Below are 19,622 nucleotides of genomic sequence, written 5' to 3'. Positions count from 1 at the left end.
GCTTCTCTTCCTGCCCCTCCCCTGCTTGTGTGCTCTCTCCCTCTCACTTGCTCTCTCTCTCTCTCAAGTAAATAAATAAAATCTTTTTTTTAAAAAAGAACAAGATAAAGTGAACAAGTGGTAAATCAGACTACGTTCCCTGCAATGATATTTCTCAATTATTTAGTGAACATCTATTATATGCAAGTTGCTGAGAGGAAGCAGGAAAAAAGGGCTTGAGGGAAACGGTTACCTTCTGTAGGAAGATATTTGGCAAAAGAAGCAACTGGGTGCACATTATTCATTGCAGCGCAAGGTGCCACGTGACTGTCCCCTTACGGGTGTGCGGAGAAGAGCAATTCCTTCTGGCTACGGCGGAGACAAGCCCTGGCTAGCAGGACAGCTGTTACCCAGCCCCAGGTCCCACACGGGAACAAAAGTCATGCTGCAAGACCTTCCGGATTTTTTTTTTCAAGAAAAGTGGACAGTGCGTATTTTATGCAGGCTCTCCTGCTTTTTTAATCTTGTTAACCAATTGAAACTTTTTGAAAGCCCTGTTTCCATAAGCCATGCTGAGCTCTGTACTGCCACTTTCAATCTCTGACCTAGACATGAGAGTTCCCAGAAGGGTTAAAACGAGTCTGGAAAGGAGGGCTGGAGCAAATGCAGTCATTCTCGAATATGGATAGAGCACTCTGGTTTCATTCTCTGGACCATGGGAACTATCATGCAGTCTTTTTTTTTTTCCATTAGCAGTGTAATCCTATCTGGGTTTTAGAAAGATAATTCTGGTGGCAGATGGGCCCTTGACACATGACTTGATAACATTTGTCGAGTTAATGAATGAGACAGAGAACAGAGAAGGTAAGACATTAGAGGCCAGTTAATTAGGGTCTTTCAATGATCCAGACAATAATGAGGTTAAATTTAGGAAAACAAACATGGAAAGAAAGTAGCAAATACAGATCCTATCTGAGAGGCAGATTATCATGGAGGTTATTAATTATCTTCAACCAATTTGTCTGGCTTTCCTCCTTGCTGGGAGTTGATGGGATGGCACTTCCTGGTCTTGGGTTTTATTTAGTGCTGCCATGTGTTGCGATGGCCAATGGGTCGCGATAGAAAGTGACAAAGTGACTTCCAAACCAGAGCATTTAATTCCCGCCCCCAAAAGCTCTCTTTCCTTCTGGCATCATCATGGCTGTGTTCAAGGTAGTGACTGTTCCATCAGCTTGGGCACCGAAGTGACTCCAATGAGTTAAGACCCCTGCCAACTGACGATGACATGAAAAGAAAGAAACTTTGTTGAGCTAAGCCACTGGGATTTTAGGGCTGTTTATTACCACCGTATAACCTGATCTATCCTCCCTGATCACATTTGTGTTTGCCTTTTGTGTCCATACTGCATTAACAAAGTAAACATAATGCTGCTTTACTTCTCACAAGCAAGATCAACGAGCCTGGCAGAAATCCACGAAATTTATTTGCAAAAACACTACTGTCCGCATAGGTGACACAACCATGTTACATTCTAACCTCATTACTTTTCCAACATCTATTGCTTTTCATGAATTTTCCAAAGATTCTTTTGATGGCTCTCTTCTTCCAGTAGGGTTATCATTAATGTAATTATTTCCTGAAACTACTAGTTTTCTTCTTTTTAACTTTTTACATAGGAAAGCTGAAAATGAACTATGTGAATTGAGTGGCTAATTTGCCCATCAATGTGACCTAACCAAATTAGCCATGAGATGTAGTGATTATTCTGCTAAAGAATTCTGTTGCAGAGATGGAAAAAGGAAATAAAAATGAGAATTACAAGAATATTATGATGTAATAGGAGTAACTTCTTGCCATACTATTAAAATCATTTTGTAACAGGTTTCTTTGCAATGAATCTGGAAGGGAATTGCAAATCTAGCAGGGGCATAGTGTTCCTTTCTATCTTTCAAAATATAAACGTAGATATACCTTCAGGAGACTATTACCATGTAGTGTGTGGGCCAAGCTAAGCTAGGGTATACGGGGTGCTTGAATCACGTCTGAGTTTAGATTTCTTCATCTGCAAAGTAAGAGGAAATATATGCTATCACCTCTTCTCAAGAAATAAGCCAGAACCCATGAGGTAAGAGCTCTAAAGCCTTACTGGCCCCCCTGAAGTTATTGTACGGGAACAACATTGCATTACCTGCTTAAGGAGTTTGAAGTTCAGGCTCAGTAAGGAAGGCTTGTAGTGATATGGGGGAAGTGAAAAAGAGAACACAGCCAGATTCTTTTTTTTTTTTAATGATTTTTTATTATATTATGTTAGTCACCATACAGTACATCCCCGGTTTCCGATGTAAGGCTCGATGATTCATTAGTTGCATATAACACCCAGTGCACCATGCAATACGTGCCCCCCTTACTACCCATCACCGGTCTATCCCATTCCCCCACCCCCCTCCCCTCTGAGGCAGATTCTTAGAAAGAGCGCTCTTGCTATCCATTCTCGCATAGACCGCCTTCTCAAGGAATCAGCCACCGCATCTCTGTCACTTAACTTTTTTTAATCTGAACTGACAGATAACTGGAGAATAACTGTAGGGAATAATCCCCACAGTGGCAGAGGGGATGGATTAAATCAACCATGAAAATAAGCACTGGCCCATGTGTCTATAGCCTAAAAGAAATGCAAGTGAACATAGTGCTGTGTTTAAACCAGGCACCGCATACTTTCAATCGCCTGAAATATTTTCTCCTGCAAATGTTCATTTGAAGGGAAAGGCAAAGAGAGGCTGCTGTCTTGAAGCCCAGTGTACATCTTGCTTTGTCTGATAAGCATAGAGAATGATGTTATTATTTTCTTAGCATAGGACTATCAGATGAACATACTTCTTCTCTTTCCCCCACACCCATAGCTTCCTTTTTTAGCGTATACGGCTTCACTTCTACTCTTAACAGTTTGAAATTTTCCCTAGAAACACCATGCTCCATAAATGTTAGCTATAATTTTAAACCTTTTAACCTCCACTTAAAAGGTGGATTGGCCTTTTGAGAAGAGGTCACCAAGGAAGTTAATAACTGTTTCTCACATTTATGGAGGAAAAATAAGGGGAGAAAATGTTACGTGAGCCCTTCTTTGAGCTGCTTCTTATTCCACCAAATGTATTTTCTGTCATTTAACTCACATGGTATTAAGAAGGGAAGGTGTCATAGTCAGTGATGTACTCTGACCCTCGCACCTCTCAGAACAAAACAAAAAACCACCCCTAATTATTCCTGTGGTGGAGAATGAGCAGAGCCTAGAGAAATGTCATGGGGGGGGGGGGGTCTCGCTGCTTTCGACAGGATTCTTCGCTGAGCCTCTGCTGAACTCCAGAAGGGAAGGAAACCTGTTATTATGGGAGGGTTAGGATTTGCTGATGAATAAATTCGGTCTCATCTGTCGAACAAATAGATTTCAAATCAAGAATGAATGTTGCCATAGATAGTCTATGACTCCCTGCAGGTTATGGAAAAATCAATCAAGCCAAATCAAGGAACGTGTAGAATCTATCCACGGGAATTTTGTCAAAATGCACATTCAAATCCTGGGCGTTCTCATTTGATATGCTATTAACACCTGAAGAAGACTTAAAAATCTGATGGGAAAAAGCAGGAGGGGGTTATTTAAATCTTTTTTGGAAGGAAGATCTTATTTTTAAAAAAGGCTTCGTATTGATAGAACTGCATTTTCATCCTTTACTCACGTTGTATGATTGTTTGAAGAGCACGATACACCCCAGGTTCCTCAACAGATAGAAATTCATCACAGTGATGCTTTTCTAGTGCTGGGGAGAGTCCAGCTAGGTCCCAGGTTGTCCTAACTAGTCACAGAAAGTTCCAGCTCCGGCTTCCTTCTGCACCTTTCAAGAACATTTTTTGTATGTCTTTCTCTTTTCTACTTTGTATTTTTTTTCCAGACTACCTGAAAGGCTTTGCCTTCAAGAAAACTGCATTTGTTAAGAAATTCATATGCATATACGCCTCTTAACACCTATTTACATTTTTAATCAATCAGAGATGTTTACTATACTCACTTAAAGCTTCTCTTCAGCATGAATTAACTAGGTTTCACCACACTGGATAAATTTGATTATAGATTAATCCAGGCAGCCTTATTAGAGTGTTCACTGACAGACAAATGGTAAAGAAAATGTGGTACATACGTATACCATGGAATATTCTTCAGCCATGAGAAGAAAGGAAATCCTGCTGTTTACAACAACATGGATGGGTCTTGAGGGCATTAAAATAAGCCAGGCAGAAAGACAAATACTGTATGATTCCACTTATATGTGGAATCTTAAAAAAAAAACAAACCTGAACTCATAGGTTACGAGACCAGATAGGTGGTTGCCAGAGGAGTGGGATTTTGAGTGGATGAAATGGGTGAAAGGTCAAAGGTACCAACTTCCAGTTATAAGATATGTAAGTTCTGGGAATGTAATGGACAGCATAGTGAATATAGTTAACAATACTATAGCATATATTTGAAAACCGCTGAGAGATAAGATCCTAAAAGTTCTCACCTCGCAAGGAAAAAACAATTGCAACTCTGTGGGATGATGGATGTTAACTAAAATTTTGGGGATAATCATTTTGCAGTATACACATATAGCAATCATAATGTTGTACACCTAAAACTAATACATTATATGTCAATTATATCTCAAAAAGAAAACAATTTTATTAAGCATATTTTCTATTGAAAATAGTTCATTATTTCCTCCAGAGACCCTGATATAAATATATAAATCACATATATATAGTTATATATGCAAGTATGTATGTGCATATATGTTGTATATAAGTACATCATATATATAAATTGTGTGTGTATAAATACATTGTATACATATGTATATGTATTGTATATATGCATATTATGTATATGTACTGATACATACTGATATATGTGTATATATTATATTTGCACATTGTATTTATATATTATATATGTACACTGTGTATATATGCATTGTATACGTGTACATTTTTTGTTTACATATAGGTATACAATTTCTTCATCTATAAAACAGTCCCATTTGACTGCAACAGACAGAAACAGCGTTAGGTTACTCCTAAATGGTCCACTCACAGTATTAGTTCCACATGGATGCATGCGTAAGTCTGAGTCAGAAAAAGCAAGATGATGGCGTTCCAGGGTCAAGTGAGTTTCGTGAGTGTTGGATGAAAAATGTTAGTCAGGTTTCTTTAATGCCAAAATTCTAAATTATTGATATTCTAATGCTCACTGTGGGTTTCCAAAAATAGAATACAACATGCAGTGTCTCCCAAATTATTTGACCTCGGAATGCTCTTCTCTCGTGGGTTCCTGTGGAATGATGTTTGGGAACGTGTCTGACTATGAGGAATGAATGTCTACTGTGGACTTTTCAAAAGGAGGTTTATGCCACAGTTGGTATCATCGATGGAGCACAAGGCGAATTCTGCTCCATCCAGCCCAGGGAGCCCAGGGAGCCCAAGGAACTCAATCTAATTAGTGTTCCAGAATGGATCCAGATATCCCTATACTCACTCACATCCAAAGAGACAGGTTTATAAAACCAAAATGTCTTTTTTAATTTACAAAGAGAAAGATAATTGTCAAGGGGACCTGATATGATTGTCCTTTGGCCAACAATTTCTCTGCTTATAGAAGGACAAAACCAGGAAAATCCCAATCTTGGCAGAAGATTTCCAGATGACTCTGAATACAAAATTAGGCATGTCAATTATTCAAAGATAATATGGCCATGAGGGGGGTATATCTGCCACCTGGACCAGGTAGGTCATGGCCTCAGAACACCATCCCAACTCCAGAACTGGTTTCTGTAATGTGTCTCTTTTTGTGCTTCCAGTATTAACTAACTTCTATATAATGGGTAGTTACTTTCTATCTCTATGTTAAAACTTTCATCAGTTCAAGGCCTTCAGTGGAACTGAACTGTTTTGTTCAATCCTTTATCACCAGCATTCTGTTCAGTAATTCATCGACCAAAATTTTGGAGCCTGGGGACAACCTGTCTCTTTAATTTGGCTTGGTGTAAATATAGATATAAATATAGATAGATCGATATACAGATGACATACATTGTATCAATAGGTATGGGATTATATATAGATATGGTGGTATAAATGCAGATAGAGGTGGATCTTACACAAATAGGTATGTATGTGGTGGTGTGTTTATAGATATAAATAGATATATCCTTGTCTGTATAGAGAGATGGTCAAGGAGACCTGATAGGCTTGCGTTATGACCAAACCGTTACAGACGAGTTCCATGGAAATTCATATCCTGTCACTCTGAGGGCATTTCAGAGTACCTTCCTGGGCCTACTACACAGTATCATCATCTCTGATAGTAATTATTAGATAGTGTGCTGTGGTTCTTAGGAAGTTCGTTGGTTCTTGGGCACTGAAGTCACTTCTCCCCAGTCGAGAATAAGAAGCTCCCGGAGTGTAGGCCCCAGACTCACCCGGAGCCGATGACTGCCTGTCTGGTGCAGGAGGAGGAGATGAGCTTGAAGACAGGACTCCAAGTGCAGTTCATGCTTCAGAGTCCCTGGGGAGAGGATGAGACAGGGGTAGGGGTGGGGGGTTTGCCTGAAATCTCACCCCTGCTTTGCTTCTTACCCTTCTCTATCCTGTTTTCCTTTACTCCCTTCCTGGTTTCTTCTGGAAGCCCTTCTCTGTAAATCACTGGCACTTAAAGCCTTGGCTGAGGGTCTGGAGCTGGGAAAAATCCAGTCTAGGAGATTGACTTGAGAAGATTGTTGGGAGGACAGATGAGAAATATGAGGGCCTAGAACAGTGCCTGACCCCAAAGAATTAGCTATTGTCCTACAGGATGCAGCCCAAATGTTGAAAGTGATTCCCTAGAAACTTTTGTCGATGTAATACAGGCATGTGGTTAAAAATCATTTCAGTAAGAGGATTTGTGAAGAAACGCAGCTCTCAGCTATACTCCTCCCTACCCTCAGGATTACTCCTCCAAGGCAATCACATTGAACCATTCCCGGCTTCATTCAGGCCTTATGGGTTTATCTCCGTGGTTCTGAATACTTTCCACTTATATCTGTCTCTTGATTTATTAGCGGGATGTCTCCTCTGCTCATTTCCGGCTATGGCGTATGGGGGCTTAGCTCATTTACAACACCCACTTCCTTTTCGTCCCTTCTCCTAACGGAAGTATAGAGCTGGCTTTAGTTACTGTTGTAACTTTAAATCACACTTTTAAATCCCCACTTCTTTGGTCCCCTATGGAAGGGCCTCTTGATTCCCCACTTAGTGCTCTGCTTCTCACTTCCCCTCCCCTTTCCCAGCAAACTTTCACTTCCACACGGTCAAGGATTTTAGTAGCATTTATGTTCTCATTAAATCTGGCATGCCTTATTTACAGGCTGTTTCAAAACTTGAAAGCCAGTAAACACTCTTAGCCCTAATATGGTTACCTTATTATTTCCTGCAGAGCCAAGAAGTATGTTGTGATCACATGCCCTTCTAGTCTGGATTTTAGTGCCACTCAAAGAAAATATTCAAATAGATTCTCCTTTTGTCCTTCACCAAGTGCTCAAAACCATGCCACATCTCACTGCGCAACTGGGTCATGTTTCTTCTAATCTGTTTCTTTTAGTGTCTCTTATGAAACCATACCTTGTTCTTATATTGTCTGTTTGTCTTGCCTGAAGTATCTTATTACCACCTTTTTTTATTGTGAGAAGAAATGTATACTTTCTTTAGGAAGTGGCTACCATCTTCTAGCTTATTTTTCTACACCATTGAATCCATTCTGCCTTTCTTCTCGGAGCTCAGTGACTTCTTTTTCTGACTTGGAACAACCCCTTCCTTTCTTGATCATGGCTCTCCCAGACAGCTTTTGTTTTTGCTAAAGTTTCTAGTTTCCTTTCTTTTTTCCTTTATTTTCAAATTCTTCCAAGACTTCAAATATTCTATCCCTTCTATGGAATCTTCCTTTTTTTCTGGAGAGTTCACCTAAGCCTTGTCTTTAGACAATCTAGACTTTAGACGATCTAGACTCGATGCTTTCTAGAACTTCCAGACATGGTTGTAGTGGGGCTTGCTGCTATTGTTGGTCTGTGTGTCCTAAATATTCGTCTTTCTTGGCTCACCACCTTACTTTGCTGAAGCACCTTTCAATCTCCTAAGAAAAAAAGTATAAAGACAGGATGTGTAAGTTGTGGCAAGTTCCAAAATGGGCCTTACTCTACTCTTGCTGTTGACAGAAAGTTGAGCCAGCAATAGAACTCTTGGCTGGGAATCATCTTTCAGAACTCTGAAGGCATTCCTCCACTGATCTTAGCCATACAGTTTTGCTAATGGGAGGTCTGATGCCAGTTTGACTTATGTTGCTTTGTGGATTGCCTCTTACTTGTCTCTCGAAATCTTTTTAAGTTTTTCAAAAATCTTTATCTTTGGTATTCTGCAATTCCATGGGGAAAAGTATCCGGATGTGGGCCTCTCTTCTTTCAAGCTGGTTGGAACACAGTAGGAAACTGGAAGGACTTCCTAAGGGCTTGGAAGAGTATTGAGAGCTCAGTGTATTGGGGTGAGATTGGAAACTGACTGGCTTTTTTAGGGTACATAAAAGGAGGACTTTACTTTGAGGTGCCCACGTCCACATTGGAAATCCTAATTCATCCTGAGACATACTTTTCAATTTCTTTAGAGGAGAGCCTTCTCATGACTTTTCCTTAGAGTTTAGGTTGGCCTGGCTGTGGGCCCTTCTGCAGGTGGTGATGGAAGGAGATCCGCTGTCATCGAAGGGCCTCCTGGCAAATCCTGCTGGGAGTTCCAGCGGCCCAGCCACCTGAGTCCCCAGCCTCCCTGATGCATTCTTGGAAGGTGCAGCCGCCTTGGGGAGGGCTCTGCCACACCTTCTTCCAGATGCTTTGCTATGGTCACTCCTTTGCTCTTCATCTTCCTTGTTTAATGGGGCATCTAAAAGCTAACATTACGTCTCATACTGAAATACTTGTCAAAATGCTCCAATAAGAGTACTCCCAAAAATGTCCACAAAGGCAATAACGGGTGGCAAATTACTCTCATGTCTAAAAGAACGTGCTAAAGATACTGAAAGATTCCCAAGTGTCTGTTTTCCCTTTCTTTCCAAACAGTGATTTTGTTTTGATATTTCTTTGCTAGTGGGAGAACAGATTCATTTTTCAGAAAAACATTATTGACATTATGGAAATGGCAAAGCAAACGGCTCCAGTTGAAGGCCGAGGAAAGAGTCACCCCCTCCCATCTGGGCTGCTGGGAGCCCCAAGGGCAAGGGCTCCTGACCCTTGGATGGTGCTTTAGAATGCAGATTTTGGCCTATTCTCTGGAATCCACTTTTCTAACAAACTCCCCAGGTGATTTTGTCCACAATTTGAGATAGGCTGCTGGAGTTGGCCAAAACAACCCACCCCACCTAAAAAAGAAGCTGGCATAGTTCAGCACTAGCCAGTAATTTGTAGGGATTTTTAATCGGAAGAATTTTTTTTTCTCTTTGTTTTCTCTTGCTATCCCAGCAGATACTGAGATCTCTGCCTTAAATGCAAAAGAAACAAAGGACAGAGTCGAGAGATCTCTGGAGCTGATAACAATGGCCACATGTGAGATGGGTGTGCATCACACCCTGAGGTAGAACGGATTTTGCTTGTTTCTAACACCGCTGCCAAAAATAAAGGCACATTTCCCCCAAAGTGTTCACCTTCTGCACTTTCTCAAAGTCCTCCCTTCCAGGCACAGTTTTTCCTGTCCACTTAGCGCAGCTTCTGTCCCAGGCACAGGCCGGAAATGCCCTTCATGAGGAAACCCGAGGGTTCCTGACATGCGCAATTGCTTAGGCCACCTTGGATGTCATTTCCTGGGGCGCTGGGGGAGGGCAGATACCCAATTTTACCAACTCAATTTCTTCTGGTTGGGTTGTTCTAGATTCCATTCTTTTTGCTTTTCCTAGGGATTTTAGTAGGCAACAAAAGTGAACAATAAATACAGCGTTAGGGAAGCAAAGGCCACGTCAGGAAGCATGAGTTTTCTTTTCGGTGGCCCAGTGATTTGCAAGACTGAACTGATCTAGGAGTTGAGTCCTTATTCCCTATGAAAGACAAATCCATCTGGAGGGCTCTTCATTGCCTCCAACAACGCCCTAGAGACAAAAATGTCACAGAGTTCTATGGACAACATAAGCTGATACCCTACTCAGTTACTTTCCTAAAAATGTCAAGAACCTGAGCCCAGTGAGGCTGTTGCCCGATATCTAAGTGTAGACAAGACATTCTCTTACCATGAAGGCAAACTTGTAACACAAATCAATTGTATCAGTGCCCTTCCCCACCCCCATTCTGCTCAGATCTCCCACCTCCTTTCCTGCAACCCAATGTCTCTCTTCCCTATAAAGACTCATGTCTTGCACTCAAGTTGGCATCTTTACCCTCAAACACACATTTGCATTTCCAAAATGTTTTGCCTGCAGCAGGACAGAGGTACAACTGTACACACTTTCCCAGGAGCTGAGGGATTCATCACTGAGCAGACACTTCCAAATTAGCCTCTGTAGCCAGGTGCCTTCTCAAGAGCAAAGCCTCGGAGGGCATCCCTGTATGAGTGAGGAGCCAGGAGGAAACAGGCTGGCCCATCCATACAAATGATTCTTTTACATTCAGGGCTTGGAAGGGGCACCTAAGATTGAGTCAGCTGTAGTACTCAGTAGCTACATAAACTCGGGAAGGTCAAGCGGTGCACTTCGGAGCCCAAGTTCAACATGAATAACATGGCAATGATATCGTCTATCCATGCGGCTTTCTTGGAAAGCTAATTCATTCATATTAAATGAAAGTACAGTGTGGACCACGTTTTCCTCCCTTTGCCGCCAGGCATCCAACGGTCCTGCCTCTGTCCGTCCCTCTGCTCCACCAGGCACAACCCTAGCTGGTGCTTCCCTGAGCCCTCAGAACTGCAAAGTTGTGCAGAGTGGGGAAGGATTGTCCTCTTCCCTTGTGGCATCCCAGGACAGTATAGTTCGGTCCCCAGTGCGTGGATATAGAGAAACGGCTTTTATTATTTAGTAAATAATAGTAAATACTTGTAGTAAAATACACATAGCATGAAATGTGTCATTTAAGGTGTACATTCTGTGGCATTAAGTACATTTGTGATGTCCAACCACCACCACTACCTACTTCTAGAAGTTTTTCATCACCCTCTCCAGAAACAACGTACCTGTCAGCAGTGACTCCCCATCCCCCACCCCCAGGCCCTGGCGACCACTGATGCGCTTTCTGTGTCTACGGATTCGCCTATTCTGCACATTTCATATAAATGGAATTATACGGTATATGGCCTTTGGCATCTGGCTTCTTGCACTTAGCATCACACGTTGCCCTTTCTGTTTTTACTCCGTGCCCTCTGTCTCCCTAAGACCAGGCTTGCACCAGGGGAGGGGGCTAAGGATGACTTTGAATAGCCATTACCATGCTGCTCTTTTCAGGATTCTGGGCACATTCAATGAGAAGCCCTCTCCCAGTTCCTTCTCCTTGGCATGTGTGCTCTACCCTCTGTAAACCTATTTCTATGAAGCTCCTCCAATCCCCAGACCTGCCCAGAGGTGTGTAAGCATCGGCAGTTGAGTAATAGCTTATACTCCTTCCCTGCCGACTGTCAAACCCAAACCACCAGTCTGCCAACCATGCCCACATTTGCCTGAGCCCTGGAAATTCCAAGGAAATGCTGAAGCTGAGATCCCAGCTGGAATGATTATATTAGTGCGACGTTATACTCTGTGTTAACAAAAGAGGACTCTTCCTGTAGTATTTGAGTGCCATTTTGCTTTCTGTGATCCTAAGATGTTTCAAATACCTTGGAGGCATAAAACACATCTGTATTTCTCCAGAATCTTTCCTGGACTTGCCCTTCAAACACAGATATGCATGATGCTTTCCCTTTTCCATTCCCCAGCCTTGGAAGTAGTCTTATGTAAATCCCAGCCAACGTAATTCTGTTACCTCTGGTGGTATGGCTCTATTATGTGTGAGATTTCCTGAGGAAACCCTTCACAAACATTCAAAAGAAGAATTTTTTTTTTAAAGATTTTATTTATTTATGTGACAGAGAGACAGCCAGCGAGAGAGGGAACACAAGCAGGGGGAGTGGGAGAGGAAGAAGCAGGCTCCCAGCGGAGGAGCCTGATGTGGGGCTCGATCCCAGAACGCCGGGATCACTCCCTGAGCCGAAGGCAGACGCTTAACGACTGCACCACTCAGGCGTCCCAGAATTTTTTTCTAATTTATAGTTGATCTATAGAAACTGAACAAATGGAGAAATGGAGAGTTCTTGGCTACTCCTTTGTCATATTAAATTATTTATTTGGGAGGTTTCGAGCCACTGGTTTGCCATAGTGTTCTCGCTAGGAAATTCAGAGTTTGCTAGAACTTTGTTTCGTGTTTCTTTTTTTAAAATCGTAAGTTAAAAAAAAAATGTTAAATGCCCTAATGTAAATTTCTATGCATCTCTTTTTCTTTCATAGCTACTGGTATTGTAGTTACGTTTTACATTTACCATTGGTCTAGTGTATAGTAACCAGACAGAGCGGAAACAATCATAAAAGAATGTAATTACCAGGGAAGAAAGTAAAAATCTTTAATCTTGGGGCACCTGGGTGGCTCAGTCAGTTAAGCATCTGCCTTTGGCTCGGGTCAGGATCCCAGGGTCCTGGAATCGAGCCCTGAATGGGGCTCCCTGCTCCACAGGGAGTCTGCTTCCCCCTCTCCCTCTGTCTGCTGCTCTCCCTGCTCATACTCTCTCTCAAATAAATAAATAAAATCTTTAAAAAAATCTTTAATCTTCCATGCATAGGATCAGGGTTTCACCCCTAAAAATCTTCATTTTATCCACATTCTCTATAGTTAAATGTCTTTGAACCTTCCTGTCTTGTTCTGTATCTCAGTATGCTTTATACAATGAGCTGTTAAGATGCTCCCTGCTTTACCACTTTTTTTTTTTAACTTTTGTTTACATATTGTTATGTATGTGGCTTTGGTGTTCTTCGACCAGAGTTACATTCTTGAATCACTCCCTCATGCTTTTCTTTGCACCCGGTACATACCCGGCCCTATCTTATCGTCCACCACTTTTTGCTTGCAGATGCCAAATTAGTTTATGTAACTCAAAGAGGTTTCGTTTAGGTTAATGCAATGCCTTTCCAGGCAAGCTGCAGATTATGGGAAAGAAATAGCCAAGCAATGTGACCGCACCAACATAAAGGAACGAAGACACATTTGGAACCGTGTCTCATTAGTAGGTTAGGGTTTGCTGCACGTACCCACCTGCCAATATCTGTCTGCCAATATTCCCCAGTCTGTCCTGTTTCTAAATGCTGATTTAGATAAATGCTTTTCTAACCAAAATGAAACAGTATGGTATTTAAGTCAACCGTGAAAATAAGCACTGACATGTGTGCCCCCCACCTGAAAGGAAGCAGGACGGGCTTGATTTGAATCAGGCAGGAGGCCAGAGGCAATCAGATTCCCCAAATCTGTAAACTCCACCAAAAGGAGAGATCAAACTCCATTCCCCCAGGACCCTCCAGATTGCAGAAGATCCTGGGAGATCAGAATGGAGCAGGGCTCCCCAATCTTCAATAACATGTGATTTTGTACAACAGGAATGGGTGGGTGAAAAACCAGGCCATTTTCTTAAGGTTCCAATAAATTGGGATGACTGGGTACTTTTTCTAAAGAGACTTGTTTCTCAGAGTATTTTTAGGTTTACAGCAAAACGGAGCAGAAGCTTCAGAGAGTTCCCATTGACTGGGTATTTTGCGGCCCTGTCTCATACACATTATCTCTACCTCTGGAGTCCTGGAGCACCCCGGGCTCCAGGCAAGGCAGGACAGGCACTGCACCAAGTACTTGAATAGACCTAGAGTAACTCACCAACCCAGTGAGGACTTGCCATCCCAACCCTTCCAACATGGAAGCTCTACAAGGGACCCGAGAGCATAGATTGGTGTTTGGTGCCCCTAGGAGCTGTCAAGCTGCCATTTCAGTGATACAGGTGTGCCTGGCTTTGAACAAATCCAATTAAAAATAATAATAATAAAAATAAACAAACCCGATTATACATTTAAAATCTGACTTAACACCAGAGGGTAATTGGGAGTGATCTTTGCACCACTTTCAGGGTAGGCTTTCCACCTTCTCTAAGGTCTCAAGTCATTCAGACTTCCCAGAGCCTCTGTTGCAGGTAGTCCATTCTCCACATTGTCCTTCAGAAATGCCACCTAAGTCAGGTTGGGTCATCTGGATGTTTCTCACATTCCAAACTATAATATCCTCTCTTCTTTCCTTTCAAAGAATGACCCTCCCTCTCTTGAACCCTTTCTTCTCTTGTTCCACAACATGCACGGACACTGCCTTGGCCTCTCTAACCCACAAAAAGCCTCTGTCCTGATTCCCTGGGTCCTTCTGGTCTACCATCAGCAGTACTCTGTAACAGTCACCGCCTGACCTGATTGCTTTTTATGAGTTAATCTTATCTCCATAAGTAGACTATGAACTTGAAGGTAGGATCGTCTCCTTAAATCCTATATATTGCTTGGCACAGTACTAGAGCCTAGCTGATGTTCAATAAATTTTAAAAAACGATGCTTGAATTTACAGAGTCACTGCTTGATTTTCTTACCAAGTTCTCTAGGTGTCCTCAACATATGGTTCAATGTGCACATACTTCTCAAGAACCTATTTGTTGTGTGAAGGCAGGGAATGCAATATTCCACTTTACAGAACCAGTAGATTTTTTCTAAAGGAGTGTTTTTAAAAAATATTTATGTATTTGACAGAGAGAGAGCATGCACAAGCAGGGGGAGCAGCAGGCAGAGGGAGAAGCAGGCTTCCCAGTGAACAGGGAGCCCAATGCAGGACTTGATCCCAGGATCCGGGATCATGACCTAAGTGAAAGGCAGACGCTTAACCGACTGAGCCACCCAGGCGTCCCTAAAGGGGCATTAAAGAAAGAAAGAAAGAAAGAAAGAAAGAAAGAAAGAAAGAAAGAAAGAAGCTAGTTTTTAATGTTACAAACAGAAGTTATTACTGTTGAAAATGTTGACTAATTAATTCTAGGTAAGGGAGAAGCAGAAAAACATTCCAGCCAAGGCCTACTGGTTCAACATGGATCCTCGTATTTGTTTGTAGGCTTGTTGGAAAGCTTTTAGACTGAGATTCAGGCAAAGGAGGAAGTGAACTTGTAGCAGTAATTTTCTCTAGATCATTCTTTGGCCAAACTAACAGTCTTCCTGCTTCAGAGATTGTCCAGTGCTAGATGGGCATAAGAGAACAAATTTAGTGTGTTTGGTGCTAAGAAGCTTGTCCCATCAACTCTTACTTTTCAAATACCAAGGAAATCGTAAAAAGATGATTTCATTCTCTCAGTTCTGAGGTGCTAACGTGTCTAGTTACCACCGTCGAGTTCACAGTAGCTTACTTTCACCCTTCCAGTTTGGAGGTGGGGGGTGAGGGGGCCCTGTCTCTTTCATCAGCAGGCAAAATATTCAGACTCAGGCTTTTGTCTCTGCAAAACCGAGAAGCATCTTTAAGAAAAAACAAAAAACCAAAAAACCCACCAAAACTGTAGAAACTTGAAGCTAACAAGTCTAAGCAAATTGGCCTGAAGTAGCAGGTGGAAGGACGCCACCGATGGTCCTCTGGATGCAAAGCAGATTACAAACAATTTAGTTTCTGTTCTTTACTCCAGCTGGGCATTTGCCAAAAGAATTAAAGGGGTTGAACTTTTATCATCGAAAGCCGATCTTGAAAGCCTAAGTGTCTTTCCCAAGCCAGTGTGGGAAGGAAGAGAGAGAGACCAGGTAAAGATCTTCCCATTTCTAGCGCAGCCCTTGAAAGTCAAGCCCGATGCGGGACAGGCGGGTCCTCTGCCAATTGTGAAATCTCCCCACGAAGGGACTCTTTTCTCCCCGGGCCCCCACAACCCTCGTCAACACCGAAGAGGTGAGGGCGGGAGAGCCCTCGGGGCTCGCACAGAGCTCGCGCTCAGAGACCCCGCCAGATGTGATCTCGTGTGTTTCATCTGCACGTTCGCTTTCTCTCGTAGCTACCTCATCCCTGAACTCCCAGCTCCAGCAACTCCAGCAGCTCCAGCAGCTCCAGCCGCCGCCGCCGCCGCCCGCCGGCCAGCACCCGCCGCCCGGGCCGCAGGCGCCCCCGCAGCCCCCGCAGCCGCAGCCCCAGCCCGCCCCGCCCCAGCAGCCGCCTCCCGCCTCCCAGCAGCCGCCGGCTCCGCCAGCTCAGCCCCAGCAACCTCAGGCCCATCCCCACCCCCAGAACCAGAACCAGAACCAAGCGTCTCCAACTCAGCAGAGCGCGAGCCCCCCTCAGAAACCCAGCCAGTCTCCGGGACACGGCCTTCCGTCGCCGCTCACGCCACCCAATCCTCTGCAGGTATGCTCCCCGCCCCGCCCCGCGAGCCCCGGGGACCTACCCTCGGGGCTGGCGCCGTCCCCCCACGTCCCGCCCCCCCTACACACACCCCCAGCAGCGAGGCCCAGGCCCAGCAAAACTTAGCATCCCGGTCTGCAGCGCCTAATTCAAATTGATGTCTCAGACCTAGGGAGGAGGACGCCAAGAGCAGGCAGCTGGGGATGCATGTAAACGAAACAAATAGAAGCCCGTTGATGTTGCCCTCCAACGGATAAATGTTTTCCGTTTCCTCCTGTGAGAGGCCGGCACTGGAAGTGCACTTGTAGCCTGTAATAATTCCATTTTATGATACTTTCTGAAGGCAGCAAAGATAGCATCCAATTAAAATTATTACCAGCACGGTTTTGTAGCCCCGTGGAGAACTGCATCTCCTGTCCATGAGGCACGGTGGTTATTTCTCTATATTATGAATACAACAGTGTCTTACCTTAAGTACTTTGTGCTCTTTTGTTTCTATTTTTCTAAAGACTCTCTGGGGTGAGGAGGGTAAAGAAATGAAGCCCCAGTCTGTGTCCCAGATTCCAACCATTCCAACCATAGACTAACAAGTACTCAAAAACGACGCTCAGGGCCTCAACAAATCCGCATCTTTATAATATAATAAAGCTTCTGTACATTTACTTTATTACCTTGAGGCCGAGGGCATCAAAAACTAGATATTCAGGCTAATTATGAAAGCCGAGCTTTAATCTCCCCTCATTCAGGAATGCACCACTTTAAAGTTCAGAGAGCCATTCTTAGATACCTTTAAAATGAATTAGCTTCAACACGTAATGACCACAACGCCAACACCTCGGATCCAGAAATTAATAGCTCCGGTTTTGACTTACATAATGATGGCTTCCCCAGTGAGATGACACATGATTTAGTACGTCTGAAGCACCGTGACAGAGTCCGACAAAGGGAGCAGCCCAGGCACTCATTTCACATGCCAGCTCAGCCCCCTCCTTGATCCTTGCTCGTGGGGCCCCTGCAGCCCTCCCTTACCTGAGGGCGAGAGTAGCACTGCCTCCTCACGGCCTCAACAGCAAAGTATGCAAGGGCCCGCTAGAAGGACACACGGACAGAAAGGCAAGTGGATTAGAGACTTAGTATTTGAGCACTGACTCTGTTTGTTGTCTGCTAACTTTGTTTCTGTGAACTTGAATTCTCAATGGTGGCCCAAGGTTTTCTTGGAAATGAAAGCATTTGAGTGAGATGAGTAATTGCGTTTTCCCTGGCACTTGGGTCATGGCTACTTTCAATGTGAACGTTCTCTCGAGTCAGGTTTGAAGATGTATTTTTTAAAATCTTACAAGTGTGAGACAACGTAATACCTTTGACCTGGACTGACGTGAACACAGGCTATAAAAATCTTCAGTGTGCACTTGACATCTGCAGAGAAAATAGGGACGATCAAACTTACAAGATGCACGATTGTAGCCATCCTAATGTTTTAAGCGTTCGAAATTCAACTCTATTATTCCAAAGAATGAGTTTAATGCTTTCTAGGAGCAGTTAAATTAGACGGACCTATACACCATCCGGTTAAACACTCCCTCTACCTGAGCCATCACGCAGGTGAAATAACCAAAGAAAAAACTCATCCTGCTCTGAGAGGTGAGGTTACTTAGCTCAGTCCTCAGTTGTCGCACAGAGTCTGGTGTTCCTTACAGTGGAGCCACACTTTGAGCTCTGCGGGCATCAGTCTTTTCTGAACACTGTCAACGTCTTATAAGTCTCTACTGGCCAATGAAAGACAACCCATTTGAATGGCTGTTGACAGGACTTGTGGATGAGGTGACCAACCCGTCCCATGGAAAGAAATTCTATTAGGAGAATTTCCAAAAGTTGTCCTAATGGTTTCCTATGAAAATCCAGGGGATACGTTTTGCTTTGTATTGTTTTCGCAAGAAAGGAAGGCTCGGAGTCACGTTTCATTCCTTACAACCTTGAGAGAATATTCTAATTTTTTGCTCTTGGGGTTTTAACTTATAAACGCAGTGAATACGTTGGTAAAGTAATACTGTAACTTCTGTGGATCCAATGGATGACCATGGAAGGAATGATTTGGTAGAGTTTTTAAAAAGGTTACCGAGTAGATAGAGAACTAATTCTGAATAAATATATATCAGTAGGAATAAAAGGATTTTTTCCCCTTCACGATAGACATGTGTAAAGGAAATGGAGAATTCCATGGTTTTGAAATACTGGTTTTTTCCTACACTAGCTGAAGGGTTTTTGAGTTTGTGGAACATGAAATGTTTGAACTTTCTAAAAAGAAAACTTTAAAAGGACCTGCAAAGATATTTAACTCTCAAAGGTAATGATCTTTATGAGCCAGAACAAAGTGTTTTTGTTTGAAGATTATTAAGGGGAACAAAGAGCAACTAAATCATATATGACCATTTAAATTCTATTTCACAATTCTTTATTTTCATGTGGGCTTTGTCCTACATTGTTCAAACTCTGCTTGAGAGAAAGTAGTTAAGAACAGTGCAACTTAGGTTGTCAGGGAAAACCAGTAATTCGGAGGGTTTAAAAAACAAAGAAACAACTTCGGAGGATAAGAATTACTTCTACAGTGTGCGGAGGCAGTCGTATCTTCAGAAAAAAAAAAAAGCAATAAATAAAAGTGGCTTGTGTGGGTCTAATTGGGTGAGGTCATTTCTGGAGATGAAAAAAAAAAAAAAATGAAGAGCTCTGGCAGGCAGTATCACTCTAGACTGAAATTCTCCAGATAGTTCTTGTCGGGTTTTTCTCTAAGATGGCAGTATAAGTTTTTCACCCTTTTACCCAAGTCCATGAGATTGACTGCATTTAAACAAAACCCGGGTGTTGCTTCAAGACAGATAGGAGTCTCGAGGCTTATCACTTCAGAGAACTAATTTTGACTGCACAGGGGTATAGGTGAGCCGGGTGTCCAGCATGAATACCAGAAGCTGGCCCCTGGAGGGCTGTCTTTAGAATCTTCGTTGAGACTCAAGAGCTACCCACCCACAGATTCATTCTCAGGAGGGATGAGGAGAGAATTTATACTTCTCCATATAAATAAGAAAAACAGACTTGGATTTACAAAAACACATCGGTGGGTTGAATTTAATCCGTAGGTTCCAGGCTAAGTATCAATCCATACTT

General features: G+C 42.9%; 1 protein-coding gene across 1 annotated transcript in view; it reads left to right on the top strand.

Moving 5' to 3' along the window:
- POU6F2 (POU class 6 homeobox 2) overlaps nucleotides 1–19,622 on the top strand; it is a 453,583-nt gene that overhangs the window by 322,668 nt on the left and 111,293 nt on the right. Inside the window, exon 5 of the mRNA XM_026502925.4 lies at nucleotides 16,120–16,466. Coding sequence (XP_026358710.4) covers nucleotides 16,120–16,466 — 347 coding nt within the window. The remainder of the gene's footprint in view (nucleotides 1–16,119; nucleotides 16,467–19,622) is intronic.

The sequence above is a fragment of the Ursus arctos genome, unplaced genomic scaffold (assembly GCF_023065955.2).
Source record: "Ursus arctos isolate Adak ecotype North America unplaced genomic scaffold, UrsArc2.0 scaffold_3, whole genome shotgun sequence".
Lineage (NCBI taxonomy): Eukaryota > Metazoa > Chordata > Mammalia > Carnivora > Ursidae > Ursus > Ursus arctos.
The sequence above is the reverse complement of the archived record's forward strand: the minus strand, read 5'-3'. Positions and strand labels throughout refer to the sequence as shown.